This window comes from Scyliorhinus canicula, chromosome 20 (assembly GCF_902713615.1).
Source record: "Scyliorhinus canicula chromosome 20, sScyCan1.1, whole genome shotgun sequence".
Lineage (NCBI taxonomy): Eukaryota > Metazoa > Chordata > Chondrichthyes > Carcharhiniformes > Scyliorhinidae > Scyliorhinus > Scyliorhinus canicula.
This window is the reverse complement of record NC_052165.1, coordinates 426,563-444,672: the sequence shown is the minus strand read 5'-3', so window position 1 is coordinate 444,672 and position 18,110 is coordinate 426,563. Positions and strand designations below refer to the sequence as shown.

The following is an 18,110-nucleotide window of genomic DNA, read 5'->3' as shown; positions in this document are numbered from 1 at the left end:
TTCAGAGGCTCAGAAGTTTTTTTTAAAATTTAGAGTACCCAATTAATTTTTTCCAATTAAGGGGCAATTTAGCGAGTTCAATCCACCTACCTTGCACATTTTTGGGTTGTGGGGGCGAAACCCCGCAAACACGGGGAGAATGTGCAAACTCCACACGGACAGTGACCCAAAGCCGGGATCGAACCTGGGACCTCGGCCCCGTGAGACTGCAGTGCTACCACTGCGCCACCATGCTGTGGTTCAGAGGTTTTTGGGGGTGGAGATGGTCACACGCAGTACCTTACGGACAGAGACTAACAACAGACTGCAATGTATTTGGCAAATACATTGCATTTAACATTACCTGCCAAGGTACAAAAAGATGAGGTACTTACGGTGGCAGCTGAGCATTTAAAATTGCCTGAGATACATTCTGACGCATTAGAAATGGCAAAACTTCAGGTACAAATCAAGCAACTGGAACATGAAAAAGAATTAAAGCACTTGAATACGAAATGAGAGAAAAAGAACGAATAGCCCTAACATAACAAAAAGAGAGAGAAAGGGAGATACAGATCGGGGAAAAAGAAAAAGAGAAAGAGATGGAGATGAAAAAGAAAAAAGAGAGAGATGAAAAAGAAAAAGAGAGAGTAAGAGATAGAGAGGAAAAGGAAAAGGAGAGAGAAGAAAGGAGAAAAGAAAGAATGGCCCTAGCAGAACAAAAAGAAAGAGAAAGGGAAATACAGATCAGGAAAAAAGAGAGAGAGAAAGAGAGAGAGGGGAAAAAGAAAGAGAGCGAGAGGACAGGGAAAGAGAGAGAGTTTGAACTTTGGAAAATGGCCATGAAACATGACAGTCAGTTAAGATTGGCGGATGGAAAGAAAAATGTACAGTTGGAGGATACTGGTGAGGATGAAGCGAAACAGCTTCATAGTCAAAGGCTTGGTGGGAATTTATTTAAGTATTGCCAAGGTTTGATGAGAAGGAGGTAGAAATCGTTTTCATTTAATTTGAGAAGTTAGCTAAACAAATGAAACAGCCACAGGAGATGTGGGTATTACTAATTCAAACAAAGTTGGTAGGTAGAGCTAGCGAAGTGTTTGCATCACTATCAGAGGAGGTATTGGAGACATATGAGGAGGTGAAAAAATCCATCTTAGGTGCTTATGAACTAGTTTCTGAAGCCTACAGACAAAGGTTTAGAAATTTAAGGAATTAATTTAGTCAAACATACATGGAGTTTGAAAGGATCAAACAGAGTAATTTTGATAGGTTTTGAAAAGAGATCAAACGTGTGAAGCTCTCAGAGAAATTATACTTTTGGAGGAGTATAAAAATTAAATTCCTGATGTAGTGAGAACTCATGTGGAAGAGCAGAGGGTTAAAACTGCGAAATTAACAGCAGAAACGGCAGATGATTATGAATTAGTTCATAAATCTAAGTTTGGTTTCCAACATCAGTTTCAGCCGGTGAGGGATAGAAACTGGAGACATGAGAAATACTCAAGTGGTAAAGGTAAAGGTGATCTGATGGGAGATAATAAGGAGAGTGTACCTCAGATTGAAAAGGAAATCCAGGAGGGTGGAAGAGACATGAAAAGTTTTAAATGTTTTCACTGTAATAAACTAGGCCATGTATAGTCACAAGTGTTGGTGGTTGAAGAAAAGCACTGGGAAGGCTGATGTGGTAAAACAGGACAAGACAGTGGGGTTTGTTAAAGTTATAAAGGAAAGCCCAAGTGAAGCAATGGAGGTGCAAAAGATTGTACAGCCTGATCAAGAGGTGATTGATAAGAAGGGCCAGATCTGTTTAAAGAATTTACTTGTGTGGGTAAAGTTTACTCATGTGTATCAGGAGGAGCAGGTAAAGAAGTCACAATTTTAAGAGATACGGGAGCTGGTCAATCTTTGATGGGAAGAGATGAGGAGTTATGTAGTTTGGGAGGAATATTGCCAGAAAATATGTGGAATTCAGGGTGAGAAGAGTAGTGTTCCATTATATAAGGTAAGGTTGGAAAGTCCAGTGAAGAGTGGTGAAGTGGTAGTAGGAGTAATAGAGAAACTGTCTTGCCCAGGAATACAGTTTACCTTGGGTAATGATATAGCTGGGTCGCAGGTGGGAGTGATGCCTACTGTGGTTGATAAGCCAATGGAAAATCAGACAACTGAAGTGTTGAAGGATGAATATCCTGGGATTTTTCCGGATTGTGTAGTAACAATGTCACAAAGTCACAGGTTAAGACAAGAGGAGAAATCAAAGAGTGAAGATGAAGTTGAAGTGCAATTATCAGAAACAATTTTTGATCAGGTGGTTGGAAAAGAACAAAAAAAGGTGGAGGATGATGCGGATATTTTTAGTTCAGGAAAGTTGGCAGAGTTGCAACAGAAAGATGTAGAAATAAAACGGATATATCAGAAAGCATACACGGAAGAGGAATCTGAGTGTAAACCAGAGTGTTATTACCGTAAAAGTGATGTCTTGATCTGAAAATGGAGACCTTTACATATGCAGGCAGATGAAAAGTGGGCAGAAGTTCATCAAGTGATATTGCCGGTAGGGTATAGAAAAAAGGTGTTCTGAGTTGCACGTGAGGTACCAGTGGGAGGTCATTTGGGAATAAGGAAAACTCAAGCTAAAATCCAGAAACATTTTTATTGGCCTGGACTACATACAGATGTAGTTACATTTTGTTGATCATGTCACACATGTCAAGTGATAGAGAAATCTTAATACCCATTCCAGCATTTGAGGAACCTTTTACAAGTGTCCTAATTGATTGCTTGGGACTGCTTCCTAAAACAGAAAGTGGGAATGAATATCTTTTGACTATAATGGATGTGTCTACTAGGTTTCCAGAGGCCATTCCAGTACGCAATATTACAGATAAAACGACTGAGGAGGAGTTACTTAAATTCTTTACTCGATATGGACTACCCTCAGAAATATAATCGGAGCAAGGATCAAATTTTACCTCAAAGTTATTCAAAGAAGTTATGGATAGCTGAGGAATAAAACAAATTAAATCAACTGTGTACCATATAGAATCGCAGGGAGCGAGAGAAAGGTGGCATCAGACATTAAAGACAATGTTGAGGGCTTATTGTCAAGATTATCCAGAGGATTGGGATAAAGGAATTCCATTCGTATTGTTTGTAATTAGGGATGGACCTAATGAGTCAACCAAATTCAGTCCTTTTGAACTAATTTTTGGTCATGAGGTAAGAGGACCACTTAAATTGATTAAGGAAAAATTGATGAGTGAGCAGTCGGAACTTACATTATTGGATTACTTGTCAATTTTAGGGAACGATTAAATAGAGCAGGTGAATTGGCTAGACAGCATTTAAAAGGTGCACAACATGTGATGAAACGGGTAGCGGACAAGAAATCCAAAGTTCGTAGTTTTGCCTGTGGGGATAAAGTTTTAGTGTTGTTACCAGTGGTAGGTGAACCTTTAAAGGCAAGGTTTTGTGGACCTTATCAGATTGAAAGGAAATTAAGTGAGGTGAATTATGCGGTAAGAACGCCGGATCGAAGGAAAACTCACCGCGTGTGTCATGTACATATGCCTAAAAGGTACTTTGAAAGGGAAGGAGAGCAAAAGGAGGAGGTTTTAATGATTCTAACTTAATAGAGACATATAAGATAGTCAGAGGGTTAGATAGGGTGGACAGTGAGAGTCTTTTTCCTCGGATGGTGATGACCAACACGAGGGGACATAGCTTTAAATTGAGGGGTGGTAGATACAGGACAGATGTCAGAGGTAGGTTCTTTACTCAGAGAGTAGTAGGGGTGTGGAACGCCCTGCCTGCAATAGTAGTAGACTCGCCAACTTTAACGGCATTTAAGTGGTCACTGGATAGACATGTGGATGAAAATGGAATAGTGTAGGTCAGATAGGCTTCAGATGGTTTCACAGGTCGGCGCAACATCGAGGGCCGAAGGGCCCGTACTGTGCTGTAGTGTTCTATGTTCTATGTTCTTCTATGTTCTAACTCAAAGCGATGAACCAAATCCAGATGACTGTGAATTTGACATACCTCAAATTAAATTGGAAAACGAGCATGTTCTTAAAAATTGGGATAAATTGTTGAGTTACCTTCCAGAGGAAAAACGGACTGACCTGAAAGAGTTATTGATATCACATTGGCAGGTTTGTGGCGATAAATTGGGAAGTACTAAAATGGCTATACATGATGTAGATGTGGGAAATGCAGTTCCAATTAAACAACATCCATATAGATTTAACCTTTTAAAATTAGCACAGGTTAACAAAGAGATTGAGCGTATGCTTAAAAAATAGCATAATTGAAGTTGGTTGCAGCCAATGGAGTTCACCCATCATAATGGTACCTAAACCAGACGGTACCCAACAGTTGTGTGTGGACTATAGAAAGGTTAATGCAATTACAAGAACGGACTCTTACCCTATCCCACGTTTGGAGGATTGCATTGAGAAAGTGGGGCAATCAGCTTTTATTTCCAAACTGGATTTATTTAAAGGTTACTGGCAGGTACCTTTATCCGAAAGGGCGAAGGAGATTTCAGCTTTTGTGACTCCAGATGGAATTTACCAATTCAAATTTATGCCACTTGGCATGAAAAACACCCCAGCCACATTTCAATGGTTAACTAAGAAAGTTGTTTAAGGATTACCCAATTGTGCAGTATACATCGACAATCTGGTAATTTTTAGCCAGACATGGACAGAACGTTTGAAACATCGGATGGAGTTATTCGATCGACTTCAGGAGGCGGGTTTGGTGATAAACCTAGCCAAAAGTGAATTTGGAAAGGCCCAAGTCACTTTCCTTGGCCAAACAATCGGACAGGGCGAATGGTCTCACGGGATGTTATTGCGGAGTTTCCAATACCCTCGACACGAAGGGAAATAATGCGATTTCTTGGCATGAGTGGATTTGATCGAACATTTGTGCAAAATTTTAGTAGTGTGGTTGCTCCACTAATGGACTTGCTGAAGAAACGTCGAAAATTTCAGTGGGACAGCGGAGTTTTCAACAGGCATTTGACTGCCTGAAAACTGTGATAACCAATGCTCCTGTGTTGGAGAATTACAAGGGACACTGTGATCAGATTGAACTACAGTATCTGACTTTAAAGAGAAATGCCGAGGCTTAGAGAAGTGGACGGATCGTGCAGAGACCTTCTTGTTCAAAGAGACTGTCAATCGAGAAGGGTTCCAGTTGGAGGAAGAAGAACAAAAATGGTCTATGTTGCTATTAAATGTTTTTTGTTTTGTTTTGTTAAAAAAGCGTACATTCATTGTCCATATTTCTTAAAGGAAAGTGAAAAGGTGAAAAATGAAACCATCTTGAAGTTGATGGGTTTTCTTTCTTGGGGGGAGGTGTCATGTGAGAGTACCTTTAAGAAATGGGTGTTTATTAAAAATAGCTGTAGTGAATGTCACTTTAAGAAATGTTTGTCTGCTCAACTGGCTGCATTGATGTCAGAGTGTGGGTGGAGCTGAGCTCTGGCTCTGCTTTTAAATTTTGCTTTGAGGAAAAGCTTGCAGTGTTTTTTAGTTCCAATTTTAGTGTTGGAGCTGCAGCCAGCCAAAGAAGGTGCAATTTTGATCTCTCTGCCATCTAAAGACTATCTCTGGATCATTTGGTGAATTCAGAGTGAGAACTACTCTCAGTAGAGAATTTAAACCTGATGTGCTTCTGTAAAAAGGGTTTTTGTCTTCTGGATATTAAAAGGAAAGTTTAAAAACAAAGAAGAACAAAGAGCAAAGAAAATTACAGCACAGGAACAGGCCCTTCGGCCCTCCAAGCCTGTGCCGATCCAGATCCTTTATCTAAATCTGTCGCCTATTTTCCAAGGATTTACTTCCCTCTGTTCCCCGCCCATTCATATACCTGTCCAGATGCATCTTAAATGATGCTATCGTGCCCGCCTCTACCACCTCTGCTGGCAAAGCATTCCAGGCACCCCCACCCTCTGCTTAAAAAACTTTCCACGCACATCTCCCTTAAACTTTCCCCCTCTCACCTTGAAATCGTGACCCCTTGTAATTGACACGCCCACTCTTGGGAAAAGCTTGTTGCTATCCACCCTGTCCATACCTCTCATAATTTTGTAGACCTCAATCAGGTCTCCCCTCAACCTCCGTCTTTCCAATGAAAACAATCCTAATCTACTCAATCTTTCTTCATAGCTAGCACCCTCCAAACCAGACAACATCCTGGTGAACCTCCTCTGCACCCTCTCTAAAGCAACCACATCCTTCTGGTAATGTGGAGACCAGAACTGCACGCAGTATTCCAAATGTGGCCTAACCACATTAAGGATTAGTTAGAGTGTTGTAGTCTTTGGGGATTGTACTGAATTGATGGTTGCTAAGATGTCTACTGTATGTGTTAAAAAGATTAACTGAGTTCATAGAATAAACGTTGTTTTGCTTGAATAAATACTTTTCCATTTCTGCTGTACCACACCTGTAGAGTGGGCCGTGTGCTCCCCAGACCACAATCTATTAAAAGTTGTGGGTTAGGTGAACTCCATGATACACTTTGGAGTTCTCTAAACCCAGGTCCATAACACATGAAAAAACCATAGGGCGAACATAAATACACAATGTGAATACATAAGTCAGCATCGTTTCACAAAGGTAGGGGAGTCTAGAACTAGGGGGCATAGGTTTAAGGTGAGGGTGGGGAGAGAGGGGGAGAGATACAAAGGGTCCAGAGGGGTAATTCTTTCACACAGAGGGTGGTGAGTGTCTGGAACGAGCTGCCAGAGGCAGTGGTAGAGGCGGGTACAATTTTGTCTTTTAAAAAGCATTTAGACAGTTACACGGGCAGGGTGGGTATTGAGGGATATGGGCCAAATATGGGCAAGTGGGGGCTAGCTTAGTGATAGAAACTGGGCTGCATGGACAAGCTGGGCCGAAGGGCCTGTTTCCATGCTGTAAACATCGATGACTCTATAGCACAGGCATTGGGTTAAGCATACAGAGTGTAGTGCTACTCAGCGGAGAAGATGGAGATATCAGATTAGTCCATAAGAGGGTGGTTTAGGAGACTGGTAACAGCAGGGAAGAAGCTGTTTTTGAATATGTTCGTTCATGTTCTCAGACTTTTGTGTCTCTTGCTGATAGAGAAGTTGGAAGAGAGAATAACCAGGGTGGGAAGACTCATTGATTACACTGCCCACTTTCCCAGCAGAGGGATGATGTAGAAAGAGTCAATGGATGGGAGGCGGGTTTGTGTGACGGACTGAGCTTTGCTGTGTTCACGACTCTCTAAAGTTTCCAGGACCAGGACTCTGGATGGTGTAGCTGCCTGGTTTGGCCACACCTGACTTTAAATGGAGATTCGCTAAGAACGCAGGGACAGGGAAGCAAGCAGAATGCCAAGCTTCCTGTATATTAAGACTCGCAGGAAAGCAGACAGCACTGAAAATGAGGACCATCTGCATATTGATGAGCGACTCCCCGGGAACAATAGCAACAGTTAAGCTACTCGAGGCAAAGCCAGACTCCTCGGCGCCAGCAGGAGCCAACACAAAAGAAGCCAACGGACACTTAGGAACGGCCAGCGATCAGGGAACAGCCCACAGTATTGGGGAATCAAACCAATCGATTGGAACGTGGTCCAATCAATTGGATCCAGGTACAGGGTCCGCCCAAAAGGGCACGAAGCCCGTGGGGACTATAAATTAGAGTCCCCAAGTTCAACTCGGTCTTCTTGGCAGGTCTCCCAGCAGCTCGAAACAAACCTTGACAGAGACCTGCCTAGCAGCTACACCAACAAGTAAGTGTCCAGTCAACGCACGCTACGAGATAGACGCTCCTAACCCTTAGTCCATACCAGCTGGAAGCCTGCAGTCTCAGGATCGAACGAGACGCCATTGTTCCCTGACCCAGTGGGTTCCTTTTCCAAAGCTAAGTATGGCCTTTAGTGGTAGAAATAGTCTAGTTCTGTAGTATTCTATGCATGAGTAGCGATTGACTGTGTATATAATAAATGTGTTTTGATTTGAACCTTACTAACTGGTGTATTGAATTATTGATCAGCACTTGAACTTGAACCTCGTGGTGGTATCATAAAGATACCTGGCGACTCCAGAGCAAGGTTATAAAACAGAGCAATTAAGTGTAAAGCACACTTAGCAAATGAGCAACAATTGTGCAAATGAAGGAGGTTAAAAAATCAGACATTGTATCACCCGCACTTGCAGTCGAAGGAGAGGGGTGGGGTGCGGTGTAGGGGACAGAGGTAGAGGAGAGGGCGAAGGGTAGGGGAGAGGGGGCAAGAGGTAGGGGAGAGGGGCGAGAGGCAGGGGAGAGGGGTAGGGGAGAGGGACGAGGGGTAGGCGAGAGGGGTGACGGGTATGTGAGAGGAGTAGGGGAGATGGGTAGGGGAGAGGGGTACTGGGTAACTAAAGAGTGGTCTGGGGTTTCTGGGAGGAAATGGTTCCTTCAGAATGCTGGGAGGAGAGAAGAGTGGGAGATGTGCTTGGTGGGTTTATGGCGGGGTTATGAGGTTATGGCGGGGTTATGGGGTTATGGGGGGGTTATGAGGTTATGGGGGGGGTTATGGGGTTATGGCGGGGTTATGGGGTTATTGGCGGGGTTATGGGGTTATGGTGGGGTTATGGGGTTATGGCGGGTTATGGGGGTTATGATGTTATGGCGGGGTGATGGGTAGTTATGGTGGGTTATGGGGTTATGGCGGGGTTATGGATATGGCGGGGTTATTAGGGGATTATGGGGTTATGGGGGGGTTATGAGGTTATGGGGGGGTTATGGGGTTATGGTGGAGTCATGAGGTTATGGTGGGGTTATGAGGTTATGGCGGGGTTATGGCGGGGTTATGAGGTTATGACGGGGTTATGAGGTTATGACGGGGTTATGAGGTTATGGTGGGGTCATGAGGTTATGGTGGGGTTATGAGGTTATGGTGGGGTTATGGCTGGGTTATGGGTTATGGCTGTGTTATGGGGTTATGGTGGGGTTATGAGGTTATGGCGGGGTGATGGGGGTTATAGGGTTATGGCGGGGTTATGGGGTTATGGTGGGGTTATGGGGTTATGGCGGGGTTATGGGGGGGTTATGAGGTTATGGCGGGGTGATGGGGGTTATGGGGTTATGGGGGGGTTATGGGGTTATGGCTGGGTTTATGGGGGTAATGGCTTGGTTATGGGGGGTTATAGTGTGGTCATGAGGTTATGGGGGGTTACGGTGGGGTCATGAGGTTATGGTGAGGTTATGAGGTTATGGCGGGGTTATGGCAGGGTTATGGGGTTATGGCAGAGTTATGGGGTTATGGTGGGTCATGAGGTTATGGTGGGGTTATGGGGTTATGGCGGGGTTATGAGGTTATGGTAGGGTCATGATGTTATGGTGGGGTTATGAGGTTATGGCGGGGGTTATGGGGTTATGGCGGGGATATGGGGTTATGGTGGGGTTATGGGGTTATAGGGGGGTTATGGGGTTATGGCGGGGTTATGGGGTTATGGGGGGGTTATGGGGTTATGGCGGGGTTATGGGGTTATGGCAGGGTATGGGGTTATGGGGGGGTTATGGGGTTATGGCGGGGTTATGGGGGGTTATGGGGTTATGGGGGGTTATGGGGTTATGGTGGGGTTATGAGGTTATGGCGGGGTGATGGGGGGGGTTATGGGGTTATGGCAGGGTTATGGGGTTATGGCGGGTTATGGGGGGGTTATGGGGTTATGGGGTTATGGCGGGGTATATGGGGTATTGGCGGGGTTATGGGGGGCTTATGGCGGGGTTATAGGGTTATGGGGTTATGGCGGGGTTATGGGGGGCTATGAGATTATGGCGGGGTTATGAGGTTATGGTGGGGTTATGGGGTTATGGTGGGGTCATGAGGTTATGGTGGGGTTTTGAGGTTATGGCGGGGTATGGGGTTATGGCGGGGTTATGGGGTTATGGCGGGGGTTATGGGTTATGACGGGGTTATGGCGGGGTTATGGCGGGGTGATGGGGTTATGGGGGGTATGGGGTTATAGGGGGTTTGCGGGGTTATGGGGGGTTATGGGGTTATGGCGGGGTTATGGGGTTATGGCGGGGTTATGGGTTATGGCGGGGTTATGGGGGGTTATGGCGGGGTGATGGGGTTATGGGGGGTTATGGGGTTATAGCGGGGTTGCGGGGTTATGGGGGGGTTATGGGTTATGGCGGGGTTATGGGTTATGGCGGGGTTATGGGGTTATGGCGGGGTTATGGGGTTATGGGGGGTTATGGCGGGGTTAATGGGTTATGGGGGGTTATGGGGTTATGGCGGAGTTATGGGGTTATGGCGGGGTTATGGGGTTACGGGGGGTTATGGGGTTATGGGGGTTATGAGATTATGGCGGAGTTATGGGTTATGGCGGCGTTATGGGGTTATGGCGGGGTTATGGGGTTATGGCGGCGTTATGGGGTTATAGCGGGGTTATGGGGTTATGGCGGAGTTATGGGGTTATGGCAGGGTATATGGAGTATTGGTGGGGCTATGGGGTTACGGGGGTTATGGGGTTATGGGGGTTATGAGGTTATGGCGGAGTTATGGGGTTATGGTGGCGTTATGGGGTTATGGCGGGATTATGGGGTTATGGCGGGGTTATGGGGGTTATGGGTGGAAGAAATAAGAGAGAATGGTTTGTTGAATGTGGAGACCAGTGGGGTAAAAGGTGAGGTGAAGGGAACACGATCATCTTTCTCGATGGGGGATGGTGTGAGGAGAAGGGACAAGAGCAGAAATGTTGGACATTGAATGGATAAAGTCTGTCAACATAGAACATAGAACATAGAACAGTAAAGCACAGAACAGGCCCTTTGGCCCTTGATGTTGTGCCGAGCATTGTCCGAAACCAAGATCAAGCTATCCCACTCCCTGTCATTCTGGTGTGCTCCATGTACCTATCCAATAACCGCTTGAAAGTTCCTAAAGTGTCCGACTCCCACTATCACAGCAGGCAGTCCATTCCACATCCCAACCACTCTGAGTAAAGACCCTACCTCGGATATCCCTCCTATATCTCCCACCCTGAATCTTAGTTATGCCCCCTTGTAACAGCTACATCCACCCGAGGAAATAGTCTCTGAACGTCCACTCTATCTATCCCCCTCATCATCTTATAAACCTCTATTAAGTCGCCTCTCATCCTCCTCCGCTCCAAAGAGAAAAGCCCTAGCTCCCTCAACCTTTCCTCATAAGACCTATCCTGCAAACCAGGCAGCATCCTGGTAAATCTCCTTTTCACCCTTTCCCGGGGAGGGGGCGGTCACATGATGTCAGCTCGGGAGCGGCTGTGTTTTCGCGATCTTGTCCTTTTATCCCAATGCGTATCCCATAATTACTTATTTTGAGGACATTTGGCTGGAGTTTAGTGATCAGGAACCAATTACATCAATTTGAGTTTGATTGAGTTGGTTGGTGGTGGTTGATGTGAGGTCCAGATGGCAATGGCATTTTGCTGGTCAGTGACCCTACCCCCGGCAGTGTCGGGAAGGTGGCTGCCATTGTGAATGATGATCACGACTCCCTGGTACAGGTTTTTGGGGCTCCCTTTGATGAACTGCGAGATATCCTTGAGAAAATAGTGAAGGCGCAGGAGAGAATCCTGGCATTTTATAGAACAATTTCCCTGGTGAGGGTCACCTTCGGTCCGAGGAAATCCTGCTGCACGTTTTGTCGTTTATCCGGACTGACCCGGGAGAAGGGACTGGACAGACACTGATTCGCGATTTGCGTCCCCCCCCCCCTCCCCGTCCCGCCGATTCTCCGACCCAGCGCGAGGTCAGAGAATCCCACCCCAGCTCTGTACAGACAGTGAAACACCAGCTCTGTACAGACAGTGAAATACCAGCTCTGTACAGACAGTGAAATACCAGCTCTGTACAGACAGTGAAATACCAGCTCTGTACAGACAGTGAAACACCAGCTCTGTACAGACAGTGAAATACCAGCTCTGTACAGACAGTGAAATACCAGCTCTGTACAGACAGTGAAACACCAGCTCTGTACAGACAGTGAAAAATCAGCCTTTCCGTTACAAATGCAGATGTCAGCTCGTAATGGAAACTTACAAATCCGGGCAGAATATATGAGTTGCCTCTGGGTCCCCAGTCCAACTAGCCCCTCCTGTTAAACCTGCTTCAAACAATCATCTAGCCTGGACGCCCCCTGAGCAATACCCTGGCAAACAACTAGCAAAGAAAGTAGAATAAAAGTATTGTATAAATATAATACTTCCATTATAACATGCATATGTTTGAAAAATTACACATTTGCAAAACTGAATGTGGGAACACAATAATCGAGTGTAAAGTGGGCAACATTCCATCACATCAGCATTGATAATTTCTGTGATATTGCAGTTAGTTTGTTTGCAGTTTGTTAGTGCTGGGTGTTGGTTTATTACATTCAATCAACTGTGGAGAAAACTGGGCTGAGGGAACTTTGTCACATGGGGCATGGACAGTGTCTGCAGACTGTGGACACAGCGATGGGAAACAGCCTATTGAAATGTATTAACCACCTTCATCTCGCTCTACTTCCCCACAAGACAGGCTAAGAAAGTTACACTTAACGCACTCTCACACTTTGCTTTCTGAGATGTCTCTACAGGATTAATCATTATCCACTCCTCATTCGCAAATATTGAGTCTCATTCTTTTTGATCATTGTTAACTTGCTGGGCGACACAGAGTTAAGGAAGAATGAATGCTCCCATCTACTTTCCCACCCTCTCACTCCTCTTCCTCTTGTCACGTACACAGTGATGTCCCAAATTCCACAGGTTAATCACAATTCTCTGAACTAATGAGAATTGGGGGGGGGGGGGGGGGGGCGATGTGGGCGGCTTGGTGTGATAGATGGGATAAAAATGTTCGGGCTGCTTTCAATACCAGAGTTTTTCTGTTTTATTCATTTACCATTATTTTTACATTTAATACATTCTTCTCTGGCTCTTGACCTGGCTCCTACAGATCTTTCCCTTTCATTCAAACTGGATAAACTTTTCTTTTCCTCCTTCCTTCCCAACAAGGCAGTTGTTTATTCTGGATCATTATAAATTCCTTCTCCATTTTTGACATCACAGCCATCTGCTACTTGTTAATTGGCTGCTACATCGAGGGGGTAGGCAGAACTGTTATGGTAGGTAGTTATATTCTCTCATTCAGCAGAGGAGAGAGAGAGGGAAAGAGGAGACAGAACTGACATCTCTAAAATATTCCCAGAAGCAACAAAATAGTATAAAGAGTTTTCCTTATTTCTTTTTGGTTCCTCAAACTCTCCATTCATCAAAGCATCTCATTCTCAGTGAAAAGAGCTTTTCTGAGAGAATGGTGTTTTCTACCACAGCAGCTGTCAGCCTGCTGCTGGCTTTGAGCAGTATGCAGCTGAGTGAGGTATCGGAGGCCTGTACTTGCATGCCAAACCACCCACAGGACGCTTTCTGTAACTCTGACATAGGTAAGGAGCATCTCTTATTTATTGCGGGGCTATGACGGTGAGTGTTGGAGTGGAGAGCAATTACACTGAGGGTGATTTTAGCAAAATCTAATTCTAACGAGAGAGATGATTTTTTAAAACCATCACCTCAGAATAGCTAGCATCCCATAATAGCTTTCTGTCGTCCAGGCCAACTTAACTTTTGTCCTTTATTACTTTTCTCTTTTTTGTTATTATGTTTTACCTATCTTGCTGTTTCCTGTTTCATACCCAGCCTTGAAGAGGAATTGTAACTGTTATAGAATGTTAACCATTTAATCCCAGGGAGATCTGAGTGTACCATGGTGAAACGTACAGTGGTCCCTGAATAGGCTGATGTTACACTTAAAGCAAAAAAGGTTAACTTTACTTTTCCTTACCTGATAATGTGTTGAGAGATTTTGCGTGTCAGCTTAATATGGAACATTCAAAGTTAATACTTTTGTTTAAATCCTCAGTCACTCTACAGTTGTTTGATAGATACCAAACAGAGAAAACTTCTCTTTAACATGGTTTAAGAGTTAAAGGTATTCCTCATTTGCACATTGGAACTCTCTAGAGCGGAATGTTCTGCAACAATTATGCTCAACATACACGTAATTTCTCTAATTGGCTCAATGGCTTCATGTCGACAATGTAATTGCAAACCTCTTTTCTGTTCTGTGTAGAATTAAAAGCTTTGGAGCAAGCAAATGTAATATAGTAAAGAATTAACCAGTCAGAGGCAGCATTGTGAGACATGCTGTAGCAGTTTAAAACATTTAAAATTGGTATTTTTCTCAAACCCTTCATTACCACTCTCCTGTCAGGTTAGCAATCCAACTATCTAATATTCACTGGAGACATTTTAATTGGGTTTGAGGAAAGGCTCAGATATTTGAATCAATAACAGGAGGATCCAAACCCAAATTTAGTAAATATCAGAAGACTGTTCAAGGGCAGAGAGAGGATGAGATAGAACATAGAACATAGAAAAATACAGCACAGAACAGGCCCTTCAGCCCACGAAGTTATGCCAAACTTTTGTCCTAGATTAAGAACAAATTAATCTACACCCCATCATTCTACCGTAATCCATGTACCTATCCAATAGCCGCTTGAAAGTCCCTAATGTTTCTGACTCAACTACTTCCACAGGCAGTGCATTCCATGCCCCACTACTCTCTGAGTAAAGAACCTACCTCTGATATCCCCCCTATATCTTCCACTATTCCCCTTGAATTTATGTCCCCTTGTAATGGTTTGTTCCACACGGGGAAAAAGTCTCTGACTGTCTACTCTATCTATTCCCCTGATCATCTTATAAACCTCTATCCGGTCACCCCTCATCCTTCTCCATTCTAATGAGAAAAGGCCTAGCACCCTCAACCTTTCCTCGTAAGACTTACAATGGGAATTGAGATGGGCATTGAAATTTAGATTCAGTCGAAAGAACAAACAGTTTGCATGTTCTTGAAGTTCAGAAGAACCAGCCGCAAGGTTAAGAGCTACTTAACTTTCAAAACACAAAAGTGATCTGACAATGAAATAATATAAGAAAGTTCAGATCGCCAAATCTCCTCTTTGTTGTTTGAAATGCAGCAAGATGATTGGTTAGTCTGTCTGTTGGTGATGAGGCAGATGTTACAGATCTTTGGTTCTATTTGAAGAACTGCAGGGAATTCTCTTGATATCTGATCAGCATCCCTTCCTTGAACAGTATTAACTGACAATTCATCTCATTTGCAGTTTCTAAGACCTTGCTGTTTGCAAACTGATAGGTATTTGAGTTTACAAAGTGATTCCACCTTCGATGTGTGTCACTGGTTCTGAGGATATGGTAAAGCACTGAATAAATTCACTGAATGAATTCAAATTTTTCTTTCTGGTCCAATGATCAAGGAAATCAAATATTTTTAAAATATTAAATTGCAGTATCTTCTTTCTCATCCTGTTTGGATTCCTCTTGTTACAGAACTGATAAATCTCAGAAAGAGCTGCTCACAGTTGCCATTAATTCTGGACCTTAGAGCAGCCCAGACTTCTATTGTGGATTTTTGGTCTCTCTTTCTGTCTGTGGGGAAGAAGCTGTCATGCCAAAGACAAAATCTGAGAATGGGAACTAAACGGAAACCTGCACACATTCCTCTTCACCGTGACTCCATGTGTAAATATCCCAATAACTGCTGCAAAACATTGGGGGCCGGGATTCTCTGACCCCCCGCCGGGTTGGAGAATCGCGGGGGTCGGCGTGAATCTCGCCCCCGCCATCCTCCAAATTCTCCGGCCCCCCAAAAATCTGCCCGGCGTGGGACTGGCGCGACTCAATGGGCCCCGGGGCTGCCCGAATTCTCCGGTCCGCAATGGGTTGAAGTCTCGCCCCTTTTTTGCCAGACTGCTGGCATAAATTGGAGTAGGTCCCTTACCAGCAGGACCTGGCGGCGTGGGCGGCCTCCGGGGTTGTCGGGGGGGGGGGGGGGGGGCGCGGGGGGATGTGGCCCCGGGAGGTGCCCTCACGGTGGCCTGGCCCGCGAACGGGGCCCACCGATCCGCCGGCGGGCCTGTGCCGTGGGGGCACTTTATTGTTCTGCACCGGCAGCTGTAGCAGTCCGCCATTGCCGGTGTGGAAATGAAGCCCTCTGCGCATGCGTGAGGATGACGGCAGCAGACGCTGGCGTTCCCGCGCATGCGCCAACTCGCACCGGCCGGCGGAGGCCTTTGCCGCCGGTTGGTGTGGCGCCAAACTCCTTTCCCGCCGACCGGCGGGGCGCAAACAACTCCGGGGCGGGCCTAGCCCCTGAAGGTGCGGAGGATGCCGTGGGCAGCACGGTAGCATGGTGGTTAGCATAAATGCTTCACAGCTCCAGGGTCCCAGGTTCGATTCCCGGCTGGGTCACTGTCGGTGCAGAGTCTGCACGTCCTCCCCCTGTGTGCGTGGGTTTCCTCCGGGTGCTCCGGTTTCCTCCCACAGTCCAAAGATGTGCAGGTTAGGTGGATTGGCCATGCTAAATTGCCCGTCCTAAAAAGTAAGGTTAAGGTGGGGGTTGTTGGGTTACGGGTATAGGGTGGATACGTGGGTTTGAGTTGGGTGATCATTGCTCGGCACAACATCGAGGGCTGAAGGGCCTGTTCTGTGCTGTACTGTTCTATGTAACTACATAACACCGGGTGAAGCATACAGGATGTAGTGTTAATGAGGTCAGTCCATAAGTGGGTCGTTTAGGAGTCTGGTGACAGTGGGGAAGAAGCTGTTTTTGAGTCTATTCGTGCGTGTTCTCAGACTTCTGTATCTCCTGCCCGATGGAAGATGTTGGAAGAGTGAGTAAGCCGGGTGGGAGGGGTCTTTGATTATGCTGCCCGCTTTCCCCAGGCAGTGGGAGGTGTAGATGGTGTAAATGGATGGGAGGCAGGTTCGTGTGATGGACTGGGCTGTGTTCACGACTCTGAAGTTTCTTGCGGTCCTGGGCCGAGCAGTTGCCATACCAGGCTGTGATGCAGCCAGATAGGATGCTTTCTATGGTGCATCTATAAAAGTTGGTAAGGGTTAATGTGGACATGCTGAATTTCCTTAGTTTCCTGAGGAAGTATAGGCGCTGTTGTGCTTTCTTGGTGGTAGCGTCGACGTGAGTGGACCAGGACAGATTTTTGGTGATGTGTACCCCTAGGAATTTGAAACTGCTAACCATCTCTATCTCGGCTCCATTAATGCTGACAGGGGTGTGTACAGTACTTTGCTTCCTAAAGTCAATGACCAGCTCTTTAATTTTGCTGGCATTGAGGGAGAGATTGTTGTTGTTGCACCACTCCACTAGGTTCTCTATCTCCCTCCTGTATTGAGAGAAGGCATTCTTCCTCATTCTATCTTAAATGGCCAATCCCTCACTCTGAGATTCTGCCCTCTGGTCCTAGACTCTCCCACAAGAGGAAACAGCCTCTCAGCATCGACCTTGTCAAACCCCCTGAGAATCCGATATGTCTCAATAAGGTCGCCTCTCATTCTTCTAAACTCCAATGAGCACAGGCCCAACCTACTCACCCTTTCCTCATAAGAAAATCCCTCTATATCTGGGATTAACCCAGTGAACCTTCAATGTCGGTATCTCTTTCCTGAGAGAAGGGAACCAAAGCTGTTCTCAGTGTTCCAGCTGTGGTCTAACTCGTGTCTTGTATAGTTTTAGCAGGAGTTCCCTATTTTTATACTCCATTCCCTTTGAAATGAAAGCCAACATTCCATTTCCCTTCTCTATTACCAGCTGAATTTACAGCACTGAGCAGATGAAAATGTACAGCTATAGGATGGAGCAAAGCACAAGAAGGTTATTCCCATCATTCATTTAGAATTGCAAAAGACAAATTTATTGACCTAGTCTCTGTGGAGGCTAAATCACTGAGTGTCTTTAAGACAGAGATAGATAGGTTCTTGACTAATAAGGGGATCAGGGGTTATGGGGAGAAGGCAGGAGAATGGGGATGAGGAAATATCAGCCATGATTGATTGGCGGAGCAGACTCGATGGGCCGAGTGGCCAAATTCTGCTCCTATATCTTATGGTCTTATGATGAGAAATTCTCTGATGGTTTTACTTTGTGGCTCAGATAGAATCATGGACCTTTGTGTGTTATACTATTCCTATTAACAGTCCCTCCTCACATTTTTAGCTTCAATATCCACCCCCCCTCCAC

General features: G+C 45.3%; 2 protein-coding genes across 2 annotated transcripts in view; one reads left to right on the top strand and one right to left on the bottom strand.

Moving 5' to 3' along the window:
- LOC119955139 (synapsin-3-like) overlaps positions 1-18,110 on the bottom strand; it is a 475,326-nt gene that overhangs the window by 103,040 nt on the left and 354,176 nt on the right.
- The window catches only part of LOC119955141 (metalloproteinase inhibitor 3), a 60,674-nt gene continuing 55,686 nt past the window's right edge, over positions 13,123-18,110 (top strand). The window contains exon 1 of the mRNA XM_038781058.1: positions 13,123-13,431. Within this exon, the coding sequence (XP_038636986.1) occupies positions 13,302-13,431 (130 nt within the window). The 5' untranslated portion in view covers positions 13,123-13,301. The remainder of the gene's footprint in view (positions 13,432-18,110) is intronic.